Genomic DNA, 24,451 nt, shown 5'->3' on the forward strand with positions numbered 1-24,451 from the left:
GACAGAGCATATAAAGCACAGACAGTTTAGAGATTACTGATTAGAATGCGAATCTTTACACCTAACCTGCTGTTCAAGACCTGAAGTGGCTGACACTTCAGGTCTTGAACAGCAGGTTGGGTGTAAGGATTCGCATTCTAATCAGTAATCTCTAAACTGTGCTTTATATGCTCTGTCTGAGGCCAGAACTCTCCGTTCACCTGACGAAGGGGCTAACCCCGAAAGCTTGTGAGTCTATTATCAAATAAATCGGTTGGACTAAAACCTGGTGTTGTCAGACTTTTTTCAATGTACCTGAACAGGCACTGCAGTATGGCGACTAGGGGATTTTCACAGTAGCTTCATTGCATTGTTAATGTAAGCTTATTTGTGACACTAATAAATAAAGTCTGGATAATCTTTCATCAGCCCGGTCAAAGGGTCATCCAGGCTCGAAATGTTGGCTCCATTGTCTCTCCACAGATGCTGTCAGACCTGCTGAATTATTAGAGCGTTTTCTGATTTTTGTCTCTGCGAACCTTTGAAGTGTGCTCCTGAGGCAGTATGCCTGACCTGGAACATATATCATGAACATTGAGAGTCATGAAATTGCATTGAGGCACCTCAAAAAAGAGGAACATGCCTGCATGGAGAAAATTTGAATTCTATTGCACTTTCTGTAATTTTTCAATCTGCAATGTTTTTGCTCGCAAATGGAATGTATTCTGTAAACATCGGGATTATTACAATTGCATAGTGAACATAATGTATGGAGACAAGTCAAATTGTATTACACTTCCTGTAATTTTCATGTTTTGTCATGTGCTTTTACAGATTTTGTGAATAAAGTAAATTTATGGGACAACATTGTTTTGCTCTGTCTGTTGATACCCGCCTGAAAACAAGATTTGTTGAGGAATGAACAAACAACAACACAGCACAGGAAACAGGCTCTTTGGCCCTACAAGCCCGCGCTGCCTACTTAGCACTCAGTGAGTGCCTCATGGTGGAGTTGGGGACTGAGTAATGCCCCCAGGATTGGACCTATGTTTTTTGTTTCATTATTTCAGCAGCACGCTTTATTGAGTGGAGGAGCCAAGAATCAATTCTGATAACTTGTCAAGGCAAATCTCCTTTCTGTCTGACTTGTTCAGTATGTCCATCTTTTTTTTACTTTTGGCAGGGAGCAATACAGGTTGAATGTATGTGGAGCACAGTCGCTGCCTGACTTGGTGAGTACTCACAGCATTTTATTTTGGGGGTATGGAGGAATTTTTTTGCTGCTTTGGATACTATCCATCACCAGAACAATTCTACCATTTCAGCATTATCCACATCCATGTGACCCTCACTTCTATCACGAGTTTATATTTCCATTTTTGCTAACCTTGGATTTCTCATAGGTTACATTTTTAACTCTCATCTCCCATCTGTGAATCCATTTACTTACAATAGATCTTTATTCCTCATCATATTGAAATTAAGATTTTAAGCTACAAATTTCTCCACAGGCACCTGCAAGCCCATTTTCCCTTCCAGCTCAACTTCACGAACTACTATTTTCATTCCTCACGTCTTTCATTCCAGCAAGCAATCTAGCCTGAAATCATCGTAACATTTTTCTTTCTCAATTTATTTGTGGACATCATTCAGTGTTTCAACATATTTAATAACATCAAGAGTTTCTGTAGTTTTTCTGCACTTGGAACCAGAAGTTAAATGCTCACCATAATCATGTAACCTCTCAACTGAAGCTGTTACATTTTATCAATGGAAAGTGTGTTGAATTATATTAATGTTTAGCTTTCAAATGTTTAATGATTTAGTCATGATTTTGTTTTATCTGTCAAAGATTTTTTACCTTGTACAAACAGAAAGGAACTTTACACAGGATAGTGATGAAATCAGTTCCCATCTTTCACAACTAAAATAATTTCAAGTAATCCAGCATATAATTACTAGCCGTACACAGGGATGGATTTATAATGAAAATAACCTAACTGATTTCTAAAATGTGACTTGTTTGACATCAGGTTATAACTCAAAATAATCAGACCTATCATGTATTCTCTATATATGACAAGGTTATTGATTTCCTCTTTGTTTTGAAACTGTTCTGTCCTTGTACGCTTCCGATAGCATTAATTTAAATTAAGTTTTGTTTGGAAGAAGGAACTTGTTTTGCATTTCCTGAATAAACCGCTGCACTTTCAGGCAGGGAAGCTTGCAATCCAACTGGTTCAGCCTGTATGTGACTCCAATGATTTAATAAATTGGTGATTAACTCAATAGAATGGCATTAAGGTCACCAACTATGAGGTTTCTTTACATAACTTGCCCTGTGCTCCAGCAATTAGTTGGCCAACATTTCCATCTGATTTATTGCCTGCCTATGCCAATTGGAAAAAAAAGACTCATTACCCAATTGGATAATGATTGACTGTCAGTCAGATAGCCTTTTCCTCCCACTTTCAATATTTTTATGTCTGGCAAAGTGAAGATTTCTTTTAAAAACACTATCATTTTTAATGTCCTGATGATTTTTTTTGCCTGAAGTTATACATTGCAGAATCCTGGAGATTGATCTGCAATTCCTGGAGACCCCTGGCCAATCCTGATCTATACAAGAAAGCCAGATACATTCCAAGGAGATCCATCAAAGATACCAAAAGACAGTACCTGACCATGCGGGAGTGCCAAGCTAGCCACATCGACCCCTGTCGATTATGGCAAGGTCTGTAAGACATAACAGGCTACAAGATGAAGGCATGTAAAATCACCAGCTCCAATGCACCTCTCTCTGATAAGCTCAATGCATTCTATGTCTGTTTTGAGCAAGAGGTCAGCGAGAGCACGCCCTCTACCCTGATAAAACCTGTTCTGGGGGTGAGCATTGCAGATGTCAGAGCAGCTTTCTCGAAGGTCACCAACGGAAAGCAACTGGTCCAGATGGGCACCTAGATGAGCGCTCAGATCCAGTGCGGATCAGCTGCCAGAAGTATTCGCAGACATCTTCAACCTCTCTTTACAACAATCTGAGGTCCCTATCTGCTTGAAGAAGACCACAATCATTCCAGTAACTAAGAAAAACCAAGCAGCATGCCTTAATGACTATTGGCCAGTGGCTCCGACATCCGTCATTATGAAGTGCTTCGAAAGGCCAGTCATGGCACAAATCAATTCCAGCCTCCCCAACTACCTGGATCCTCAGATTTGCCTACCGCCGCAACAGGTTCACAGCAGATGCCATCTCTCTGGCCCTGCACTCAACCCTGGAACACCTAGATAAAAGGAAACCTGTGTCAGATTCCTATTTATTGATTACAGCTTAGCCTTCAACACCATTATTCCCACAAAACTCATCTCCAAACTCCGTGCCCTGGGCCTCAGCACCTCCCTCTGAGATTGGATCCTGAACTTCCTAACTCACAGACCACAATCAATAAACGTAGGCAACAACACCTCATTCACAATCATTCTCAACACCAGTGCCCCACAAAGCGGTGTTCTCAGCCCCTACTATACTTCTTCTACACCTATGACTGTGGGGCCAAATTCCCCTCCAATTCGATTTTCAAGTTTGCTGATGACATCACCGTAGTGGGTTGGATCTCAAACAATGGTGAGATCGAGTACAGGAATGAGACAGAAAATCTGGTGAACTGTTGCAGCAACAATCATCTCTCCCGCAATGTCAACAAAATGAAGGAGTTTGTCATCAACTTCAGGAAGCATAAAGGAGAACATGCCCCTGTCTACATCAACAGGGATGAAGTAGAAAGGGTCGAGAGCTTTAACTTTTTATGTGTCCAGATCTCCAAGAACATGTCCTGGTCCCCCCATGCCAACACTATAATTAAGAAAGCCCACCAACGCCTCTACTTTCTCAGAAGTGCAAGGAAATTTGGCATTACAGCTAAGACTCTCACCAACTTTTACAGATGCATTGTAGAAAACATTCTTTCTGGTTGTATTACAGCTTGGTATGGCTCCAGCTCTGCCCAAGACTGCAAGGAACTACAAAAGGTCATGAATGTAGCCCAATCCATCATGCAAACCAGCCTCCCATCCATTGAATCTGTCTACACTTCCTGCTGCCTCGGCAAAGCAGCCAGCATAATTAGGGACTCCATGCACCCTGGATGTTCTCTCTTCCACCTTTCATCAGGAAAAAGATACAAAGGTCTGAGGTCATGTATCAACCAGTTAAAGAATAGCTTCTTCCCTGCTGCTGACAGATGTTTGAATGGACTTACCTTGCATTAAGTTGATCTTTCTCTACCCCAGTTATGACACTACATTCTACACGCTCTCATTTCCTTCTCTATCAATGGTATGATTTGTCTGCACAGCATGCAAGAAATGATACTTTTCACTGTATGTTAATACATGTGACAATAATAAATCAAATCAAATCAGAATCAATCCGTATGTGATCCTTAAGTGTCACCTACATGGAGGGTGGATTGACAGATAAAACGGATAAGGGAGCTGGATCAAATGACCACTTTTCATGTTATGCCTCTTTTTCCACGCTGTGGAGCTTTATAGGTGGGTGAAGTTTTGACCCCAGCTGTGTGATTTTTCCAAAAATTCCACACACTATTGCTGGCCTGTCGGTTCCTCCCACCACTGCTTACTTGTCCAGTGTAGTCAATATGAAACTGAAGACAAGAGGGGGGAAAATATTGAGGATGCTGAAAATCTGAAATGAAAATATAAATGAAGGACTCGGACCGCAGTAGGCAGAGAGGGGGTGAAACCTTTCAACGTTTTTGGGGCCGGCGACTGATTACACTGAAAGACCTGGTTTGTTTATCTCTGATGTGGAGATGCCGGCGTTGGACTGGGGGTAAACACAGTAAGAAGTCTCACAACACCGGGACTTTAACCTGGTGTTGTGAGATTTGTTTATTTCTAGCAGTTTAACCTAAAACTAGGATGGGATAAAGATTCTGCTCATTATCCCCTTCCTGGGAAAGCACCAGAACTCCAATGTAGAAGTGGTATTTTGACCCAGCTCACTTCCCTGTTTTACGCGTCAATCCAGCCGCCACACAGGGGGCAGAAACTGAAAGCAGCCGCACCTCCTTTGAAGAACGACTTCCTGTTTGCCCCCCGACCCGGAGCTGAATGGCGATGACCCGGAACAGAAGGTTGTTCAGGTTCCATTGACTTCCGTTCTCTCCCCGGGGGTCTGGGATTTGGGTTGAAGCTTGCGTGGGTTTCTGTCGGTTTTCTCGGCGGAGGTGAGCATGTGTTGTTTTTCAATTCTCTTTCTCTTTCTGTTCAGAGTCACCTCCAAAAATAACTTTTGTTTTTTTTTCTATATATGTATTAGCATCTTTGGCAAAAGACCCTGGTAGAAGACCCCGAGGCGTTTCACAGTTTAAAGTTTATTTATTGGTGTCACAAGTAGGTTTACATTAACACTGCAGTGAAGTTACTGTGAAAATGCCCTAGTCGCCACCACATTCCGGCATCCGTTTGGGTACACTGAGGGGGGCTTGGTCAATGCACCTAACCAGCACGCCTTTCAGATTGTGGGAGCAAACCAGAGTACCCAGAGGAAACCCATGCAGACATGGGGAGAATGTGCAAGCTCCGCACAGGCAGTGATCCAAGCTAGGAATCAAACCTGGGTTCCTGGTACTGTGAGACAGCAGTGCTAAACACTATGCTACCCACAGTATCAACCAAAAAAAAAGACACAAAACCACATGAGGAATTAGGGCAGAAAACCAAAAGCTTGATCTGACAAGTCAATTTTAAGGTAGGGTCCTAGTTCATGATCATAGGTCAGTCACATCCGTTCATGTTGTATTTGGCCAAGTGATATTTTTCATAAGAACATAAGAAATAGGAGCATGAGTAGGCCATCTAGCCCTTCGAGCCTGCCCCGCCATTCAATAAGATCATGGCTGATCTGTCGTGGCTCAGTTCCACTTTCCCGCCCTCTCCCCATAACCCTTAATCCCCTCTCTTATCAAATAACTAGGGTTATTATTGTGTCGTTGCTTTGATAAAAGGTGACTCAGAACATAAGAAATAGGAGCAGGAGTAGGCCATCTAGCCCTTCGAGCCTGCCCTGCCATTCAATAAGATCATGGCTGATCTGTCGTGGCTCAGTTCCACGTTCCCACCCTCTCCCCATAACCCTTAATCCCCTTGCCTATCAAAAACCTATCAACCCGCATCTTAAAAATATTGAGTGAGGCAGCCTCCACCACTTCAACGGGCAGAGAATTCCAGAGATTCACCACCCTTTGAGTGAAGAAGTTCCTCCTCAACTCCATTCTAAACCGCCCCCCCTTTATCCTGAGGCTGTGCCCTCTAGTCCTACTGTCCTTTCTGAGCGGGAAGAGCCTCTCCACCTCTATCCTATCCATCCCATTCAACATCTTATATGTCTCAATGAGATCTCCCCTCATTCTTCTAAACTCTAACGAGTACAAGCCTAGTTTATTCAGCCTCTCCTCATAGCTCAACCCCCTCAACTCCGGCATCAGCCTGGCAAACCTCCTCTGCATTCCCTCCAAGGCCAAAATACCCTTGCGTAAGTGCGGCGCCCAAAACTGCACACAGTACTCCAGCTGCGGCCTCACCAATGCCCTATACAGCTGTAGCAAGACCTCCCTACTTTTATATTCAATCCCCCTCGCTATGAAGGCCAGCATTCCATTCGCCTTCCTGACCACGTGCTGCACCTGCAAGCTGGGTTTTTGCGACTCATGCACAAGGACCCTGAGGTCCCTCTGCACCGTCGCCTGCTGCAGTTTTTCGCCACGTAAGTAATAGTCCTTCCTACCATTATTCCTACCAAAGTGGACAACTTCACATTTGCCAACATTAAATTCCATTTGCCAGTTCCTGGCCCATTCGCCCAGCCTACCTAGATCCTTCTGCAGACTCTCCACACAATTTGCCGTTCCACCAATCTTGGTGTCATCCGCAAATTTCGACACCATACACTTGGTTCCCTCCTCCAGATCATCTCTATAAATGGTGAATAGCTGAGGCCCCAGCACCGACCCCTGGGGCACTCCACTAGTCACCAACCGCCAATCCGAATAGCACCCATTGACCCCCACTCTCTGCCTCCTACTTGACAGCCAATCCTCTATCCACGCTAACACCCTACCCCCAACTCCATGCCCCCTGACCTTCTGCAATAACCGCTTGTGAGGCACCTTGTCAAACGCCTTCTGAAAATCAAGAAAGACCACATCCACCGGCTCTCCTCTATCCACCGCCCTAGACACATCCTCATAGAACTCCAATAAATTCGTCAGACACGACTTCCCCTTAACGAAACCGTGCTGCGTCTGCTCTACCAAACAATTCTCCTCAAGGTGCCTCGCTATTTTCTCCTTGATCACGGAAATTCTTCCTCATCTCTGTTTTAAACGATTGTCTCTTTAGCCTTAGGTTGTGCCCTCTGGTTCTAGTTTTTCCTACTAGTGGAAACATCCTCTCCAGTTTCTTCCCACAGTCCAAAGTTGTGTGGGTTATGTTGATTGGCCTTGCTAAAATTGCCCCTTAGTAACCTGGGATGCATAGGTTGAGAGGGATTCGTGGGTAAAATATGTAGGGATATGGGAGTAGGGCCTGGGTGGGATTGTGGTTGGTGCAGACTCGATGGGCCAAAGGGCTTCTTTCTGCACTGTAGGGTTTCTGTGATTCTGTGATCCACTCTATCCAGGCCTGCAGTATCCTGAAAGTTTCAATAAGACTCTTCCCCCTCATCCTTTTAAACTCCAATGAGTACAGACCCAGAGCCCTCAACCGTTCCTCATCCGACAAGCTCTTCATTCCAGGGATCATTCTTGTGAAGCACCTCTGGACCCTTTCCCAGGCCAGTACATCTTTCCTTAGATATGGGGCCCAAAACTGCTCACAATACTCCAAAATGGGGTCTGACCAATGTCTTATACAGCCTCAGAAGTACATCCCTGTATTTGCCTTCCTAACCGCTGACTGAACCTGCACGTTAACCTTAACGATGACTCCCAAGTCTCTTTGTGTGTCTGATTTCCTAAGCATTTTCCCATTTAGAGAATAGTCTATGCCTCCATTCCTCCTTCCAAAGTGCATAACCTCACCCTTTTCCACATTGTATTCCACCTGCCATTTTTTTGCCCACACTCCTAACCTGTTCAAGTCCTTTTGCAGTCCCCCTGCTTCCTCAATACTACCTGTCCCTCTACATATCTTTGTATCATCTACAAACATAGCAACAGTGCCTTCAGTTCCTTCCTCCAAATTGTTAATATACATTGTTAATATTAGCGTATAACGTGGTAGTATTTTATCAAGTTGGATCGTGATGTATTGATTCTGAGACCAGGGTCCTGAATCTCAAAGGTAACTTCAGTGGTATGAAGCATGAATTGGCCATGATAGACTGGGAACCAAGACTGAAAGGAACTTCAGTGGACAGGCAATGGCAGGAATCTAAAGAACGAACAGATGAACATCAGAAGTTGTTTATTCCTGGTTGGCGCAAGAGTGGAAAGGGAATTGAAGCCACACTATGGCTTACAAGGGAAATTAGAAATTGTATCAAGTTCAAAGAAGAAGCATATGAATTGGCAAGAAAAAGAAACTGACCTGAGGATTGGGAGCAGTTTAAAATTCAGCAAAGGAGGATCAAGAGATTAATTAAGAAGGGAAAGATAAAGCATGGAAGTAAGCTAATGGGGAACATAAAAACTGACTGTCAAAGTTTCTATAGGTAAAGAGAAGAAGAATGATAGAAGTGAATGTAGGGCCTTTACAGTCAGAAATAGGAGAATTCATAACATGGAATAAAGAAATGGCTGAAGAATTAAATTCGTACCTTGCTTCAGTCTTCACAGAGGCAGACATGAATAATGTGCCAGAAGTGCTGAAAGAAACGTATTTAGTGAGGAACTAAAGGAAATCAGCAATAGTAGAGAAATGGGTTTGGGGGAAATTGATGGGATTGAAGGTGGGTAGATCTCCAGGCCCTGATAACCTTCATCCCAAAGTACTTCAGGAAGTGAAATAGTAGATTCATTTTCCAAAATTCTTTGGACTCTGGAGTAGTTCCTATAGATTGGAGAGTAGCTAATGTAAGCCTACTATACAAAAAAGGGAGGTCAAGAGAAAATAGGGAACTGTAGACAAGTGAGCCTAATGTTGATAATGGGGAAGTTGCGAAAGTCCATTATCAAGGATTTCATAACTCAGCATTTGGAAAGCAGTGGTGTAATCGGACAAAGTCAGCGTGGATTTATAAAAGGGAAATCATGTTTGATGAATCTATTGGAATTCTTTGAGGGTGTAACTAGTAGAGTTGACCGAAAAGAACCAGTAGATGTGGTTTATTTAGACTTTCAAAAGGCTTTCGACAAGGTTTCACATAACAGACTACTATGCAAAGTTAAAGCACGTGGGATTGCAGGTGATGTGTTGAGATGGATAGAAAGCTGGTTAGCAGATAGGAAACAAAGAATTGGCATAAATGGGTCTTTTTCTGATTGGCAGTCAATGACTAGTGAGGTTCCACAGGGATCTGTGCTAGGACCCCAACTGTTCTCATTATATATTAATGATTTAGAAGAGGGAACTGAATGGATAATTTGCAAATTTGCAGATGATACAAAGTTGGGTGGGAGGGTGAGCTATGAGAAGGATGGAGAGATGCTTCAGCATGATTTGGAGAGGTTGGATGTGTGGGCATGTGCATGGCAAATGCAGTATAATGTGGATAATTGTGAGGTTATCCACTTTGGTAGCAATAATAAAGACAGATTATTAAATGGATGTAAATTGAGAGAGGTGGATACTCAGCAGGACCCTAGAGTCCTTGTGCATCAGTTGCTGAAAGTAAGCACACAGGTACAGCTGGCAGTAAAGAAGGTAAATAGTATGTGGCCTTCTTAATGAGAGAATTTGCATATAGGGATAGGGATATTTTGCTGCAATTGTGTAGGGTATTGGTAAGGCCGCAGCTGGAGTGTTGTGTGCAGTTTCAAGAAGAAATTAGATATAACTCGTGGGACTAAAGGGATCAAGGGATATTGGGGGGGGAAATGGGGGATCAGGATATTGAATTCGATGATCAGCCAGATCAAAATGAATGATGGAGGTTCGAAGGGCGAATGGCCTATTCCTTCTAGTTTCTTTGACCCCAGCTTTAAATCAATGTGGTTGATTTTTAACTGGCCTCTGAAATGGCCCAGGAGAACACTCAGTTGTAGGTAGCTCAGCATGTCCTGCTCAAGGTAAGGGATTGTCAATGTTCGCATCCCAAGAATGTTCACGTTCAATATACGCAACCCTAACCTATACAAAAAAGCCAGATATGATCTAAGGAGATTCATAAAAGATGCTAAAAGACAGAACCAGACCAAGCTGGAGTCCCAAGCTAGCCAAACGGACGCTCACCGACTGCAAGACGTAACAGGCTAGAAGGTGAAGGCTTGTAAAATGGCCGGCACCAATGCACCCTTCCCCAATGAACTCAATGCATTCTATGTCCGTTTTGAGCAAGAGGTTAACAAAAGTGCGCCCTCCACCCTGGGAGCCTCGGACGAACCTGTATCCGAGGTCACCTTCACAGATGTCAGAGCAGCCTTCTCGAAGGTCAACCCACGGTCAGTGACTGGCCTGGATGGGATACCTGGATGAGCACTCAGATCCTGCCAGCTGGCAGGGGTATTCGCAGACATCTTCAACCTCTCTTTACAACAATCTGTGGTTCCTATCTGCTTCAAAACATGACCATCGTCCCGGTTCCAAAGCCAGGTAGTGTGCCTTAATGACTATCGTCCAGTGGCTCTGACATCCATCATAATGAAGTGCTTTGAAAGGTTAGTCATGGCACAAATCAATTCTAGCTTCCCAGATTGCCTGGATCCATACAATTCAGCTCCCGCCACAACAGATCCACAGCTGACACCATCTCCCTGGCTCTCTACTTAGCCCTGGAACTCTTGGATTACAAAGGCACCGATGTCAGACTCCAATTTATTGCTACAGCTCAGCCTTCAACATCATTATTCTTACAAAACTCATCTCCACACTCCGTGGCCTGGGGCTCGGCTCCTCCCTCTGTGACCGGATCCTGAACTTCCTAACCTGCAGACTGCAATCAGTAAGGATAGGCAACAACACCACCTCCAGGATAATCCTCAACACCAGTGCCCCACAAGGCTGTGACCTCGGCCCCTTACTATGCTCCTTTATACACCTATGACTCTTTGGCCAAATTCCCCTCCGACCCCATCAGGGGGAGGAGCTGAGCCCCAGGCCACGGAGTGTGGAGATGAGTTTTGTAAGAATAATGATGTTGAAGGCTGAGCTGTAGCAATAAATTGGAGTCTGACATCGGTGCCTTTGTAATGCAAGTTTGCTGATGACACCACCGAGGTGGGTTGGATCTCACAATGATGAGGCAGAGTACAAGAAAGAGATGGAGAGTTTGGTGAACTGCTGCAATGACAATCTTTCCCTTGATGTCAACAAAACAAAGGAGATTGTCATCGACTTCAAGAAGCGTAGTGGAGGACATTCCCAGTCTACATCAATGGTGATGAAGTGGAAATGGTCCAGAGCTTCAAGCTTCTATGTGTCCAGGTCACCGCCAACCTGTCCTGGTCCCTCCATACCGACACTATAGTTAAGAAAACCCATCAAAGCCTCTACCTTCTCAGAAGACTAAGGAAATTTGGCACATCCGCTATGACTCTCTCCAACTTTTACCCATGCACCATAGAAAGCATTCTTTCCGGTTGTATGACAGCTTGATAAGGCTCTTGCTCTGCCCAAGACTGCAAGAAACTACCAAGTGTTGTGTACAAAGCCCAGCCTTCCACCCATTGATACTGTCTACGTTTCCTGCTGCCTCGGCAAAGCAGCCAGCATAATTAAGGACCCCAGGCACCCTGGACATTTTATCTTCCATGTTCTTCCATCAGGAAAATAGTACAAAAGTCTTAAGTCATGAACCAACCTACTCCAGAACAGCTTCTTTCCTGCTGCTATCAGACTTTTGAATGGACTTACCTCACACTAAGTTGATCTTTGTCTAAACCCTAGCTATGACTGTAACACTACATTTTGCATAGTCTCCTTTCCTTCTCTATGTGTGATATGTTTTATCTGAATAGTGCACAGAGACCATACTTTTCACTGTATACTAATATGTGTGACAAAAATCAAATAAAACTATTTTTTAAAATAATGGTTTGCATCGTTAGTGTTGACCTGCACTTTTTAGCCATCAGCTGGCTCTGTTTTGCCAATTTTTTTATGCTTACTTTTCTAATAATCCATTCACATATTATCCAATGTCATTCATATCTCTTTCACTGTGCCTCTTTTTGCTTCATGCATATATCATTTCTGCCATTTAACCATCTCTACTGAAATACTTTACAAGTCATTCTATTGTATACTTTGTATCCTTTCCTTTTCTCTTCCTTTTTAAATGCAGTCCACCAGAAATATACTTCTGTGTCGCTGAAAGAGACATAAAGAATGGACCAGTTGATGATTTCTTACAGTTAACTGCCAGACATTGTTGAAATTTAAACCAGGCATCTTGACCCTGATGGGCTGCACGGTAGCACAGTGGTTAGCACTGCTGCTTCACGGCTCCAGGGACCTGGGTTCGATTCCTGGCTTGGGTCACTATCTGTGTGGAGTTTGTACATCCTCCCTGTGTCTGCGTGGGTTTCCTCCCACAGTCCAAAGATGTGCGGGTTAGGTTAATTGGCCATGCTAAATTGCCCCTCAGTGTCCTGGGTTGTGTAGGTTAGAGGGATTAGTTGATAATATGTGGAGATGGGGCCTGGGTGGGATTGTGGTCAGTGCAGACTCGATGGGCCGAATGGCCTCTTTCTGCACTGTAGGTTTTCTGTGATCTGATCAAGGCATTGCCCTGAAGAATGAGTGAGCGAATGACTATCACTTATTTTGTTTAGCTGAAACAGGCACCATGTGTCTACCTGTTCTTTCTGTCTGCAAAGAATAGATTCTACAGAATAATGCCCCTACCAATCAGGGTCCACTTGCCAACTATCAACACTCTTCTCATCCAGTGTAAAGTTGTTGTTTCCCCAACATGGGTATTCTTGCGAAGTATCTTGATGAGTCCAAAACAGCTTTGGCATGTCTCTTTTTTCAGTGTTACTCAAGTTCTCTATACCAAACCACTGATATCTTCTAATTCTGAGGAAAGATTAATGTCCAAAGGATCAATTTTTGCTCTCTGTGTGCTGCTCAACATGCTGAGTATTTCCAGCATTTTTGATTTTAGTATTATATTTCCAGCAGTTGCAATATTTTAGATATTGTTTGGCTGTAGTACTTCGCTGATTACTCAATGAGCATTTTGTTTTGTTACCTGTAAAGCCACAAGCTGGCATGGGATGTGGGAAATAAATGACTCCCAATTCCCTTTGGCTATTGTTTACCTGTTAGCACGTTGCATCTATTTTGGCCACAATGTGCAAACCAGCTGAGAGATTGAGATTATAAATGAACAGATATAGCAACAACGGTTAGCACTGCTGCCTCTCAACCTCAGGGACCCAGGTTCAATTCTGGCTTTGGATGACTGTATGGAGTTTGCACATTCATTCAGTGTCTGAATGGGTTTCCTCTGGGTGCTCTGGTTTCCTCCCACAGTCCAATGACACATCGCTTAACTGGCTTGGCCATGATCAATGTCGGTATTACGGGAATGGGGCAGAGCATAGGCAGGATGCTCCTTTGGAGGGTTGGTGCAGACTCGATGGGCCGAATTGCCTCCTGCACTGTACGGATGCTATGATGGCTCAGGGATAAACATTGGCCAAGTCATTGCCACCAAAACTTCCCTGCACTTCTATTCTTTGCGTACTGTTGTGGGATCTGCATTATCCACTGAAGAGGGCAGATGGGGCAACAATTCAATGTTTAATCTAAAAGTTAGTACTCCCTTAGGACCACACTTGAGGTGCCAGCCAGGATTGTGTGCTCAAGTCTCTCATGTAGGACTTGAACCCACAACTTTTTTTACTCGAGGCAACAGACTGAACTGAGAATTACAATTGAAGCCAGGAAATATAAATGAGCAAATGAGACCAGTAGCTGTTGTTTCAATGCACACAATCTACATGCTGCAGGAGTTCTCAAGATAACAGTCTTTGTACAAACACTGATGTCAGTTGCAAATTTAATGTTTGCTTGCAACAGTGATCCAGCTGCTTTGGGCTTTACAACTGTGAATTGAGTGCATGTAGGGAATGGAGGCTTCTGTCATTCAACATCTTACAAGAATGGCAAGAGTAAGAATGCCATCATGTGAGACTCCCAGTATTTCCTAAAATGCTTCCCCGAGGCTAACATTTCTATCTATTTTGACATCTGCTGTCATTACCCAGACGTGTTTCAGCACTTTGTAGAGATACTTTCATTTTAAGAATGAGGAAGACATTATAATGGTAACTTGATTTTTGGGTAGAATTTCCTCATTAAGATATGCTTGCAGTTATATCTGTATTGTTGCTTGAATGGTCCTCTGTGTTGTTCCCATCAGGGGAGTTCAGTACAAAATAGTAATTTCAAACTAGCATCAAAACAACATTTTCAAAATAAAAGTTAAGAATTGAAAATGGAGAAACAGCACACAGGCAGTTAATTACAAGGCTGAGAATTATAGAACAAGGAATACATTTTTTTCTTGACAAGTAGTGACCACATTACAAATATTTAAATTAAAACTGTTTTGGCCCAAACATGACTGAATTTAAATTAATGATTATTATCGAGGATGAAAGGCCATCAGGTTTCTCTACCTGATTTAATTCAATTCCAAAACATTCTCTTACCTTTAACTCTATTGATAGTCTTATTTTAAAATTTTATGTCATTTTTTTTTGCAGGTGTCCTGCCCTGAAGATGTTTGCTTTCTTGCTGAGGCGATGCTTTCAAATAACTAGCAAAGTAAGTGTCGACCATGTTTAAAGAATATACTTGTTGAAACTACACAAACTAGATTTGAGAGCACTCTTAAGTGTTGCAATTGTAAACATAAAAGAGAAGACAATATAGCCCAAGAGAGCTAAAATCAAAATGGAATCATAGAATCTCCGCAGTACAGGAGGAGCTCATTCAGCCTATTGAGTCTGTACTGACCACAATCCCACCCAGCCTGATTCACATAACCCCATACATTTACCTTGCTAATCCACATGATAACAGGGTCAATTTTAGCATGGCCAATCAACCTTATCCACATCTTTGGAGTGTGGAAGGAAACCGGAGCACGCGGAGGCAGTCCATGCAGACATGAAGAGAACACGCAAGTTCCACACACTGATCAGGTCCTGAATCAAACCCGGGTCCCTGATGCTATGAGGCAACAATGCTAGTCACTTTGCCACAGTGTTCCCTTTTTGGAAGTCACCTGGATTCCTGTAATAACTCCGTTTTGATAAAGGCATATTCAAAAGACAAATATAAATCTGAATTTTAATTCTAACTGCTGATGAATCAAAATCAAGGCACTTGACAATCTAAAAGTATATTGTTCATTCTTTTTAGGAGTGTTTTTATTCTTTCACGTGATGTTTTATGCCCATCCCCAATTACTGTTGAGAAGCTGGCGGTGAGATATCTTCAAAAACTGCCATACATCTGGTGCACGTACCCACAATGCTAAGGAAGTGAATTCTGGGATTTTTGACCCAGTGACAGTGAAGAAATGGCAATATTGTTCCATGTCAGGATTGTGTGTGGCTTGGAGCGGGACTTGTAGGTGAAGGTATTCCCAAGTACCTGCTGCCCTTGTCCTAGGTGGTAGAGATTGGGAGTTTGGAAGGTGCTGTTGAAAGAACATTGGTGACTTGCTGCAATGCATCTTGGAGGTAGTACTCACTGCTATCACTGTGCATCAGCAGTGGAGGGAGTTATTGTTTAAGGTGGGTGAGGGGGGGGGGGGGAGGGGACAATCAAGCAGGCTGCTTTGTCCTGGATGATGTTGAGCTTCTTAATATCCCTACAGTGCCGGACGCTATTTGGCACATTGAGTCTACACTGCCAGCAATCCCATCCAGGCCCTATCCCCATTACCCCAAGTATTTGCCCTGCTAATCCCCTGACACTAGGATCAATTTAGCACAGCCAATCAACCTAACCTGCACATCTTTGGACTGTGGGAGGAAATCGGAGCACCCGGAGGAAATCCGTGCAAACGCAGGGAGAATGTGCAAACTCCACACAGTCACCTGAGGCCAGAATTCAACCCAGGTCCCTGGTGTTGTGAGGCAGCAGTGCTAACCACTGTGCCACCCCAACTTGTTGAAACTGTTCTCATCCAAACAAATAGAGAATATTATGTCACGCAGGCATGGTTAATAAGTTTGCAGATGACACCAAGATTGGTAGCATAGTGGACAGTGAAGATTGCAACAGGATTTTGATCAATTGGGTCAGTGGGCTGACAGGGCAAATTGAGTTTAATTTAGATAAATGCAAGGTGATGCATTTTGGTCGATCGAACCAGGGCAGGACTTACTCAGTTAATGGTAGGGCACTAAGGTGAATTACAAAACAAAGATGTAGGGGTATAGGTTCATAGTTCCTTGAAAGTGGAGTCACAGATGGACAGAGTGGTGAAGAAGGCATTTGATATGCTTGGTTTCATTGGTCAGAACGTTGAATGTGAAGTTTTACAAGACATTGGTACGGCCACACTTGGAATACTGTGTGCAGTTCTGGCCACCCAATTAATGAAAGGATGTTATTAAACTAGAAAGAGTGCAAAAAAAATACAACCGGGACTTGATGATTTTAATTATAAGGAGAAGCTGGATAGACTGGGACTTTTTTCTCTGGCGCGTAGGACGCTTAGGGGTGATCTTATAGAAGTTTATAGAATAATGAGGGGCATAGGTCAGCTACATAGTGAGTATTTTTTCCCAAAGGTAGGGGAGTCTAAAACTAGAGGGCATAGATTAAAGTGGGAGGGGAGAGATACAGAAGGGTCCAGAGGGGCAATTTTTCACACGCAGGGTCGTGAGTGTCTGGAGCAAGGTAGTAGTAGAGGTGGGTACAATTTTGTCTTTTAAAAAGTGTTTAGAGAGTTACATGGGTAAGATGGGTCTAGGGGGAAATGGGCCAAACACAGGCCGTTAGGACTAGCTTAGTGGTTAAAAAGGGGATGACATGGACAAGTTGGGCCGAAGGGCCTGTTTCTATGATGTGGATCTCTGACATTCCTAACTTGTGTTTTGCAGACGGTGGACAGTTTTTGGGAAGTCAGAGGTGAGTTATTCACCTCTGAATTCCAGTTTCTAACCAGCTGTTAATAGCTATAGTACGTGGCTGATTCGGTTCAGTACAAAAAATTTCAACCAATAATAAAAATGCTAATACTGGGATGTGATGGGGTGAGGAGGAAGATCAGCAAGTGAAATAGTTGCAACTGCAGGAACTTCTGAAGTCATCAATGTCGTGAGAAATAGTTGTTCAGAACAAATCACATCGGAAATTCCTCGGTAAGTGCATGTCACAGAATGAGAGGGCTTTGTTGTGATTTATTTTTTCATTGCTTCCTACTACCCAAAGGAAAATTTGATTACCTCTGGCAAGAGAACCATCTTAAGAACCAGCAGCAATAACTTAATCTTACATACTGGCTTTTATGTAACAAGCATTCAACAGCTAGCTACTCTGGGGCATATCAAGCCTAAAGTGGAACTCTTTGAGAAGTCAGGAGTGAGCAGAAGGCAAATTTCTAGGAGGCTTTAGAATGCAGGGAAAGATGTAAATTGGTCAATAAATTTGGGGAAAGAATCTCAGGTTGTACTGCCATGATGGATACAAGCTTTGCCACAATAGTCGAACTGCAGGATGGAAGATGATTACGTGGCTTTACAGCAATCTACTTATAATGTTTTGAAAAACTATTGTAAGAATTTTAAAATCTTTGTGGATCCAGCTTGAAGCAAATATTTAATGAAATGTTTGTGTGGGTTTCCTCCGGGTGCTCTGGTTTCCTCCCACAGTCCAGAGATGTGTGGGTTGGCCATGATAAATCGTTCCTTAGCGTCAGGCGGACTGGCTAGAGTAAATACTTGGGGTTATGGGAATAGGGCATGGGTGGGATTGTGATCAAAGCAGACTTGATGGGCCAAATGTTTTCCTTCTGCACTGTAAGGATTCTATGATTCTATGAAATGAAATTAATACCCGTGCTGCAGTTTCTTGTGGGAGTTGAACAGAATGAATACTGTCTTGCTGATCTCCGCTTGGTAGCAATGGTAGAATCAGGGTAGCAGAAAGTTGAGTATCATTGACGTAACACGTAAAAACTGACTTGTAAATATAAGAACATAAGAACTAGAAGAAGGAGTAAGGCCATCTAGCTCCTTCAGCCTGCTCTGCCATTCAATAAGATCATGGCTGATCTTTTTGAGGACTCAGCTCCACTTACCTGCCCGCTCACCATAACTCTTAATTCCTTTACTGTTCAAAAATGTATCTATCCTTGCCTTTAAAAACATTCAATGAGTTAGCTTCAACTGCTTCACTGGGCAGGGAATTTCACAGATTCGTAACCCCTTGTGGAAGGTTCTTCCTCAACTCAGTCTTAAATCTGCTCCACTTTATTTTGAGGCCATGCCCCCTAGTTCTGGTTTCACCCATCAGTGGAAACAACTTCCCTGCTTCTATCTTTATCTATTCCCTTCGTAATCTTACATGTTTCAATAACATCTCCCCTCATTTTTCTGAATTCTAATGAGTATAGCCCCAGTCTACTCAGTCTCTCCTCATAAGCCAATCTTCTCAATTCCGGAATCAACCTAGTGAATCTCCTCTGCGCCACCTCCAGTGCCAGTATATCCTTTCTCAAGGAAGGTGACCAAAACTATACACAGTATTCCAGGTGTGGCCTCACCAGCACCTTATGCAGCTGCAACATAACCTCGCTGTTTTTAAACTCCATCCCGCTAGCAATGAAGGATAAAATTCCATTTGCTTTCTTAATTACCTGCTGCACTTGCAAACCAACTCCTTGTGATTCTTGCACAAGGATACCCAGATCCCTCTGCACAGCAGCATGTTACAATTTTTTACCATTTAAATAATAGTCTGTTTTGTTGTTGTTCCTACCAAAATGGATGATCACAACATATAGATCACTTGGAATACAGAACTATAGAACCACAGATGACCTGTGTGCTTAATTGTAAACACATTGCCCCGTGTATAAACAAACTACAAAAGATCGTAAATGTAGCCCAATCCATCATGCAAACTGTCTTCCCATGCATTAACACTACATTTCCCACTGCCTCGGCAAAGCAGCCAGCATAATTAAGGATCCCACTCACCCCGGACATACTCTCTAACACCTTCTTCCGTCAGGAAAAAGATACAAAAGTCTGAAGTCACGTACTAGTTGACTAAAGAACGGCTTCTTCCCTGCTGCCAACAGAGATTTGAGGGAACCTACCTTGCATTATGTTGATCTTTCTCTATACCCAACTATGACTGTAACACTATATTCTGCACTCTCTCATTTCTCTATGAATGGAATGCTTTGTCTGTATAGTGCAAGAAACAATACTTTTCACTGTGTACTAATACATTTGACAATAAATCAAATCAAAAAACATGCAACCTCACAAAGATCCCAAGTACTGAGATAACCAGTTTGGCATTTAGGGCTTTGAATTTGGTCTGAGTAATGAAGTGAAAACAGTTAGAAATTTGTTCCTGATTGACATCTTGTGACTAACAGTAAAAAGTGTATGTGTGTTGATATCAAGTAAAGGCAGAATCTGACAAGCTTGTAATATTGATTTATACATGAAGAATGATCATTTGGGTGAGATAAGTATCTCATCTATGTAGCCATTGTCCATTAAAGGTTAGCACTTTCAACAGGAAGGTAGGAATGACGGGGAAAGGCAAACCCATCCTGCTCTTAAACTAGTCAGTTGGAGATGCTTAAGAATCAAACTTTATTGGAACAAGTAATTTGTTTGCCATTTAATGTGGGATGGCACATTGGGCTGAAACATTAGCAGCAACTTGTTTATCATAGAGCTGCATGCTAGGATAGTACATACAACAATCTAATGCTGCTTTATGGTATGCATGGAAAAAACACTTTCTCCTGTCTTGTTAATGTATGTTTTGATATAATGCAGCATCCTAGTCAAATGTAAGCAGAACTTGTAAATGTGACAACCCAATCATTTAAATCTGATTGAATCAAAGTGTAGAAGACCTGAGAAATAGCATTGTATAATTTTAATTGTCACTGAGTCCATTTCTTTAAATTTAATTTGTCATGGTTAGGAATCTGAATAGTTATTCCTCCTACTCACACAAGAAAAATAATGTATCTTTGAAAATTTAGTTAGTCGAGGATTAGGTTCCCCCCCGCCCCCCACACACCACCCTATATAATTACAACAACATGGGACTAAATAATTCAAGTGCGTTCTGCCGGAAGGTAAGTCCTTGGTTCACTGTCTCTGATGCTTTATCTTGAGCCATTCTCTTGTCAGTGGTCATTTGTTATTGCTGTCCACTTTCAGGAATAGTTCTCAAGTCTACCTCAACCAGAACAGGAATCAAACATGTGCTGTTGGCATTAATCTGATTCATACACTGGCCAGGTAAATTATCCAGTCCTCTCAGATCACCGATATAAGTCACATTATTGATTGTGTTACATTTTTTTGTGTTTAGGACATCAGTATATCTGGCAATGTTTACAGTATTGTAGCTTCTACAATAAACTCTGGGTACAGTGTATGTTACACATATGCATTGTATTGATAATTGTTATTCTATACTACAGGTTCAAAAATTATCGCAGTTTCCAAAGGGATCAAGAAATATTACATCCTATAACTTATTGAACTCTTGTCTGCAAAGGAAATTTATGACACATCAAAACATCAAGTACTTGCAAAGATCTGCATCTCTCTGGACTCAAACAAGCTGTTTTCACATGTCCTATCAAGCATTCAAGATAAAAAAAGTGGAGGAACCAGAGAAACGTGAATTAGACTTAATAAGATATGATTTCAGAGAACTGAAGAACAGTCCCAAACCTGCCCTCTACCTTGGCTATGGTGGATTAATTCCTTTTGTATCAGCTCCTCTCATAATGGCCATAACAGAGACATATTTCCCTGAACTAGCTTTTGCCCAAATTGCATATGGAGCAACAATTCTTTCTTTCCTTGGAGGAGCACGTTGGGGATTTTCAATTCCAGACAGCAGCCCCGCAAAACCTGATTGGTTGAATCTGGGAAATAGTGTTGTTCCTTCCTTGCTAGCATGGATAGCCCTACTGTTCCACGATAATCTCACCGAAGCAGCAGTTCTGATCATCATGGGTCTCGGCATAGCATTGCATTATGACTTAGCTTTACTCCCAGGTTATCCAAGTTGGTTCAGAGCTCTTCGAACAGTGCTAACTGTGGTAGCAACATTCTCCTTAGTTGCCACAATGGTAATCAAAAATACATATCCTGTGAAAAAGCTTGTGTCAGATAGAAAATAAAATCATAGAAGTTGATTTTTTTTTAAATTGGGTAGTGGCAGAGAGTACATGTAATAAAAGAATGCAGAGTGTACACAAACAACTAATTCATAGCTGTCACCTTTTTGAAAATCTAACCATTGAAAAGAAGTCGAATTAACTTGTACGTTGTTCCTTCTGTGTTTTGTTTTTGCTTTAAACTGATCATGTATTGTTAATATTGTGACCTAGCGCAGAAAAAAAATAGTAGTGAATGCTGAACAGAGGTCTTTATGTCAAAGTTTATCCATTGGCTTCTTTATTACTGGCTATAATTTCACACGGTTAAAGGAATTTATTGCTAGTTTTAAGCAAACTGGTTCAATGTAAGAAATAGCCTGGCTGTAATATTTGCAAATGTGTATATAGTAGCAGAATGTTATTGTGTGCATGGTTTGATTGTTTGCTACATAACTGGATATGAATCAGTTAGGCAGTTAACCTGACATACAGCTGAAAGTCTTGTGTTCATCAGGATAGCCCGCAAGAAATTAGGAACAGTAACAGGGGAAGCAATAGTGACACTGCACAAAAAGACAGTGTTGGTTCATCAGTGAGTGGACTTTTCAAGGCCTTGCTCTAAATAACAAATCAGGGAATGACTGTTGTCTAAACTTCCATTTTATGCAATGTGTGGACATGATCCTTCTGTCAGCAAAAGACAGGACCTTGTGTGAACAGAAGGCAGATTACTACCTGAGTGGCTGTAAATTGGGAGAGGGGAGTGTGCAAAAGGACCTGGGTGTCCTTGTGCACCAGTCACTGTAGCAGGCAGTAAAGAACGCCAATGGCATGTTGGCCTTCACTGCGAGTGATTTTGAGTATAGGAACAGGGATGTGTTGTTGTAATTATACAGGGTGTTGGTGAGGCCACACCTAGAGTATTGTGTGCAATTTTGATCTCCTTTTCTGAGGAAGGATGTTCTTGCTCTCAAGGAAGTGCAGCTAAGGTTTCCCAGGCTGATTCCAGGGATGGTGGGACTGATGTATGAGGAGAGATTGTTGAGGGTAGGATTGTTTTCGTTTGAGTTCAGACGGATGAGTGTTGGCGGGGGGGGGGGGAAGAAATCTCAAGAGACTTAAAATTCTAACAGGGTAGATGCAGGGAGGATGTTCCTGATGGTGGGAGAGTCAAACCAGGGGTCACAATCTGAGGATTCATCTGGGATGGAGGTGAGGAGACATTTCTTCACCCGAAAAATGGTGAGCTATAGAAGTAGTTGATGCCAAAACATTGAATATATTCAAGAGGCAGCTGGATATAGCACTTGAGGCAAATGGGATCAAAGGTTATGGGGAAAAAGCAGGATGAGGTATCAAGTTGGATGATCAGTCATGATGGTAAGGAATGAAAGGCTGAAAGGGTTTTTTTTTTTTGCTTCTATCTTCCACGTTTCTATGAACATGTGGCTTCTAGCATCTGTAAGTAAGCCACACCACAAGTCCAACATCCACTGAAAATTACGTTGAAGAATGTAATTCTTAGCATGATCAATTGTTTTCTAGGTGTTGTCCAATTGCAGAATCATTTTTTAATTTTGCCAGCATGGGCTGATTGGGTGTGGTCTGATAGGCAGAGGGACTTGGTGTTTGATTCATTGCAGCAATTGGTGGATTGTCTGCCCTTTGCACCTGGTATCACACTAGCATTAAGGTTTATATACCACATTGCTCATTTGTTGGTGGAGAATCCCACTTGTGTTACTACTTCACACCGCTTTCAAATCTTGAGGGAACAGATTTCAATGCTGCCTCCACCAGAATCCACCTGCCAACCTAAATACACTCCCATCTTATACTTTCCCCATTACAGCTGCTATTTTTCGAGGGCTGTTCTGCTGAATTCAAGACCATATCACTGTTTAGTGATATTCAAATTTTGTATCAACAAATAATACCATCTAATTTAATATCAAGCACTTAACAGATCGACCTCCTGAGATTGTCAGTTTGTTATGCATGACAATATAGGTCAGGTCAGGGCTATGATTAATGATGGGCATTTTGCTAGAGAACTCTGGGCCCATGAGCTTCCTATTGCTTTATTTATTCACACTTGCACAGAACAGAGACTTATGTAAGGAATTAGTGTTCCTTAAAATAGCCAATGTCATGCTGCAAGGTAATAGAGCAGAACCTCTTGCCCTATCCCCATAACCTTGTGCATTTGCCCACCCCCTGCCCTATCCCCATAACCTTGTGCATTTGCCCACCCCCTGCCCTATCCCCATAACCTTGTGCATTTGCCCACCCCCTGCCCTATCCCCATAACCTTGTGCATTTGCCCACCCCCTGCCCTATCCCCATAACCTTGTGCATTTACCCCACTAAGTTCCCCCTAACCTACACATCTTTGGGTAAAGGAGAAATTTACCATGGCCCCTTCAGCTCACCTGCACATCTTTGGTGTATGGGAGGAAACCAGAACACTGGGAGGCAGATACTGGAGACTGTTAAACTCCACGCAGTCACCCAAGGTCAGAATTGAACCTAGGTCCCTGGTACTGTGAGACAGCAGTACAAACCACTGTGCCACTCTGCTATATTTGTATGGTGTAGTTATGGATAAACATGCTGGTTTGTTAAGCAGTCTAGCTTATTTACTGGAGTGGTTACTGCTGTTAAATTTAAGCACAGCGAGTGTAAAAATTCCCAACTGTAACAGTTCTTGAAGAAAGAATTTTTAAAAATATTCTGTTTTGCAGTATTGACATTTTTGATTGCAAGGATATTTTGGCCTTGGAGGGAGTGCAGAGGAGGTTTACTAGGCTGATACCGGAGTTGAGGGGGTTGAGCTATGAGGAGAGGCTGAATAAACTAGGCTTGTACTCGTTAGAGTTTAGAAGAATGAGGGGAGATCTCATTGAGACGTATAAGATGATGAATGGGATGGATAGGATAGAGGTGGAA

General features: G+C 42.5%; 1 protein-coding gene across 2 annotated transcripts; it reads left to right on the forward strand.

The window, feature by feature from the left end:
- The first annotated feature begins 5,144 nt into the window (after window positions 1-5,144).
- On the forward strand, window positions 5,145-22,597 carry tmem69 (transmembrane protein 69). Of its 2 annotated transcripts, none has more exons than XM_080195422.1 (3): window positions 5,145-5,228; window positions 14,877-14,937; window positions 20,813-22,597. In XM_080195422.1, the coding sequence occupies exons 2-3, from the start codon at window positions 14,893-14,895 to the stop codon at window positions 21,521-21,523; spliced, it is 756 nt and encodes a 251-aa protein (XP_080051548.1). In that variant the 5' UTR covers window positions 5,145-5,228; window positions 14,877-14,892; the 3' UTR covers window positions 21,524-22,597. The 2 variants fall into 2 exon arrangements, with proteins under 2 accessions (XP_080051548.1, XP_080051549.1); XM_080195423.1 differs by lacking the exon at window positions 5,145-5,228 and adding an exon at window positions 17,232-17,492 and having other exon boundaries at window positions 14,875-14,937.
- The last annotated feature ends 1,854 nt before the right edge of the window (window positions 22,598-24,451 follow it).

Source organism: Carcharhinus amblyrhynchos, chromosome 9 (genome assembly GCF_965287045.1).
Source record: "Carcharhinus amblyrhynchos chromosome 9, sCarAmb.v2.hapA, whole genome shotgun sequence".
Lineage (NCBI taxonomy): Eukaryota > Metazoa > Chordata > Chondrichthyes > Carcharhiniformes > Carcharhinidae > Carcharhinus > Carcharhinus amblyrhynchos.

Excerpts from the sequence above, each read along its gene's own strand:
- tmem69 (XM_080195422.1), top strand. The coding sequence starts at position 14,893 with ATGTTTGCTTTCTTGCTGAGGCGATGCTTTCAAATAACTAGCAAA. Across the intron at positions 14,938-20,812 it reads GCTTTCAAATAACTAGCAAA|GTTCAAAAATTATCGCAGTT; the intron begins GTAAGTGTCGAC and ends TCTATACTACAG.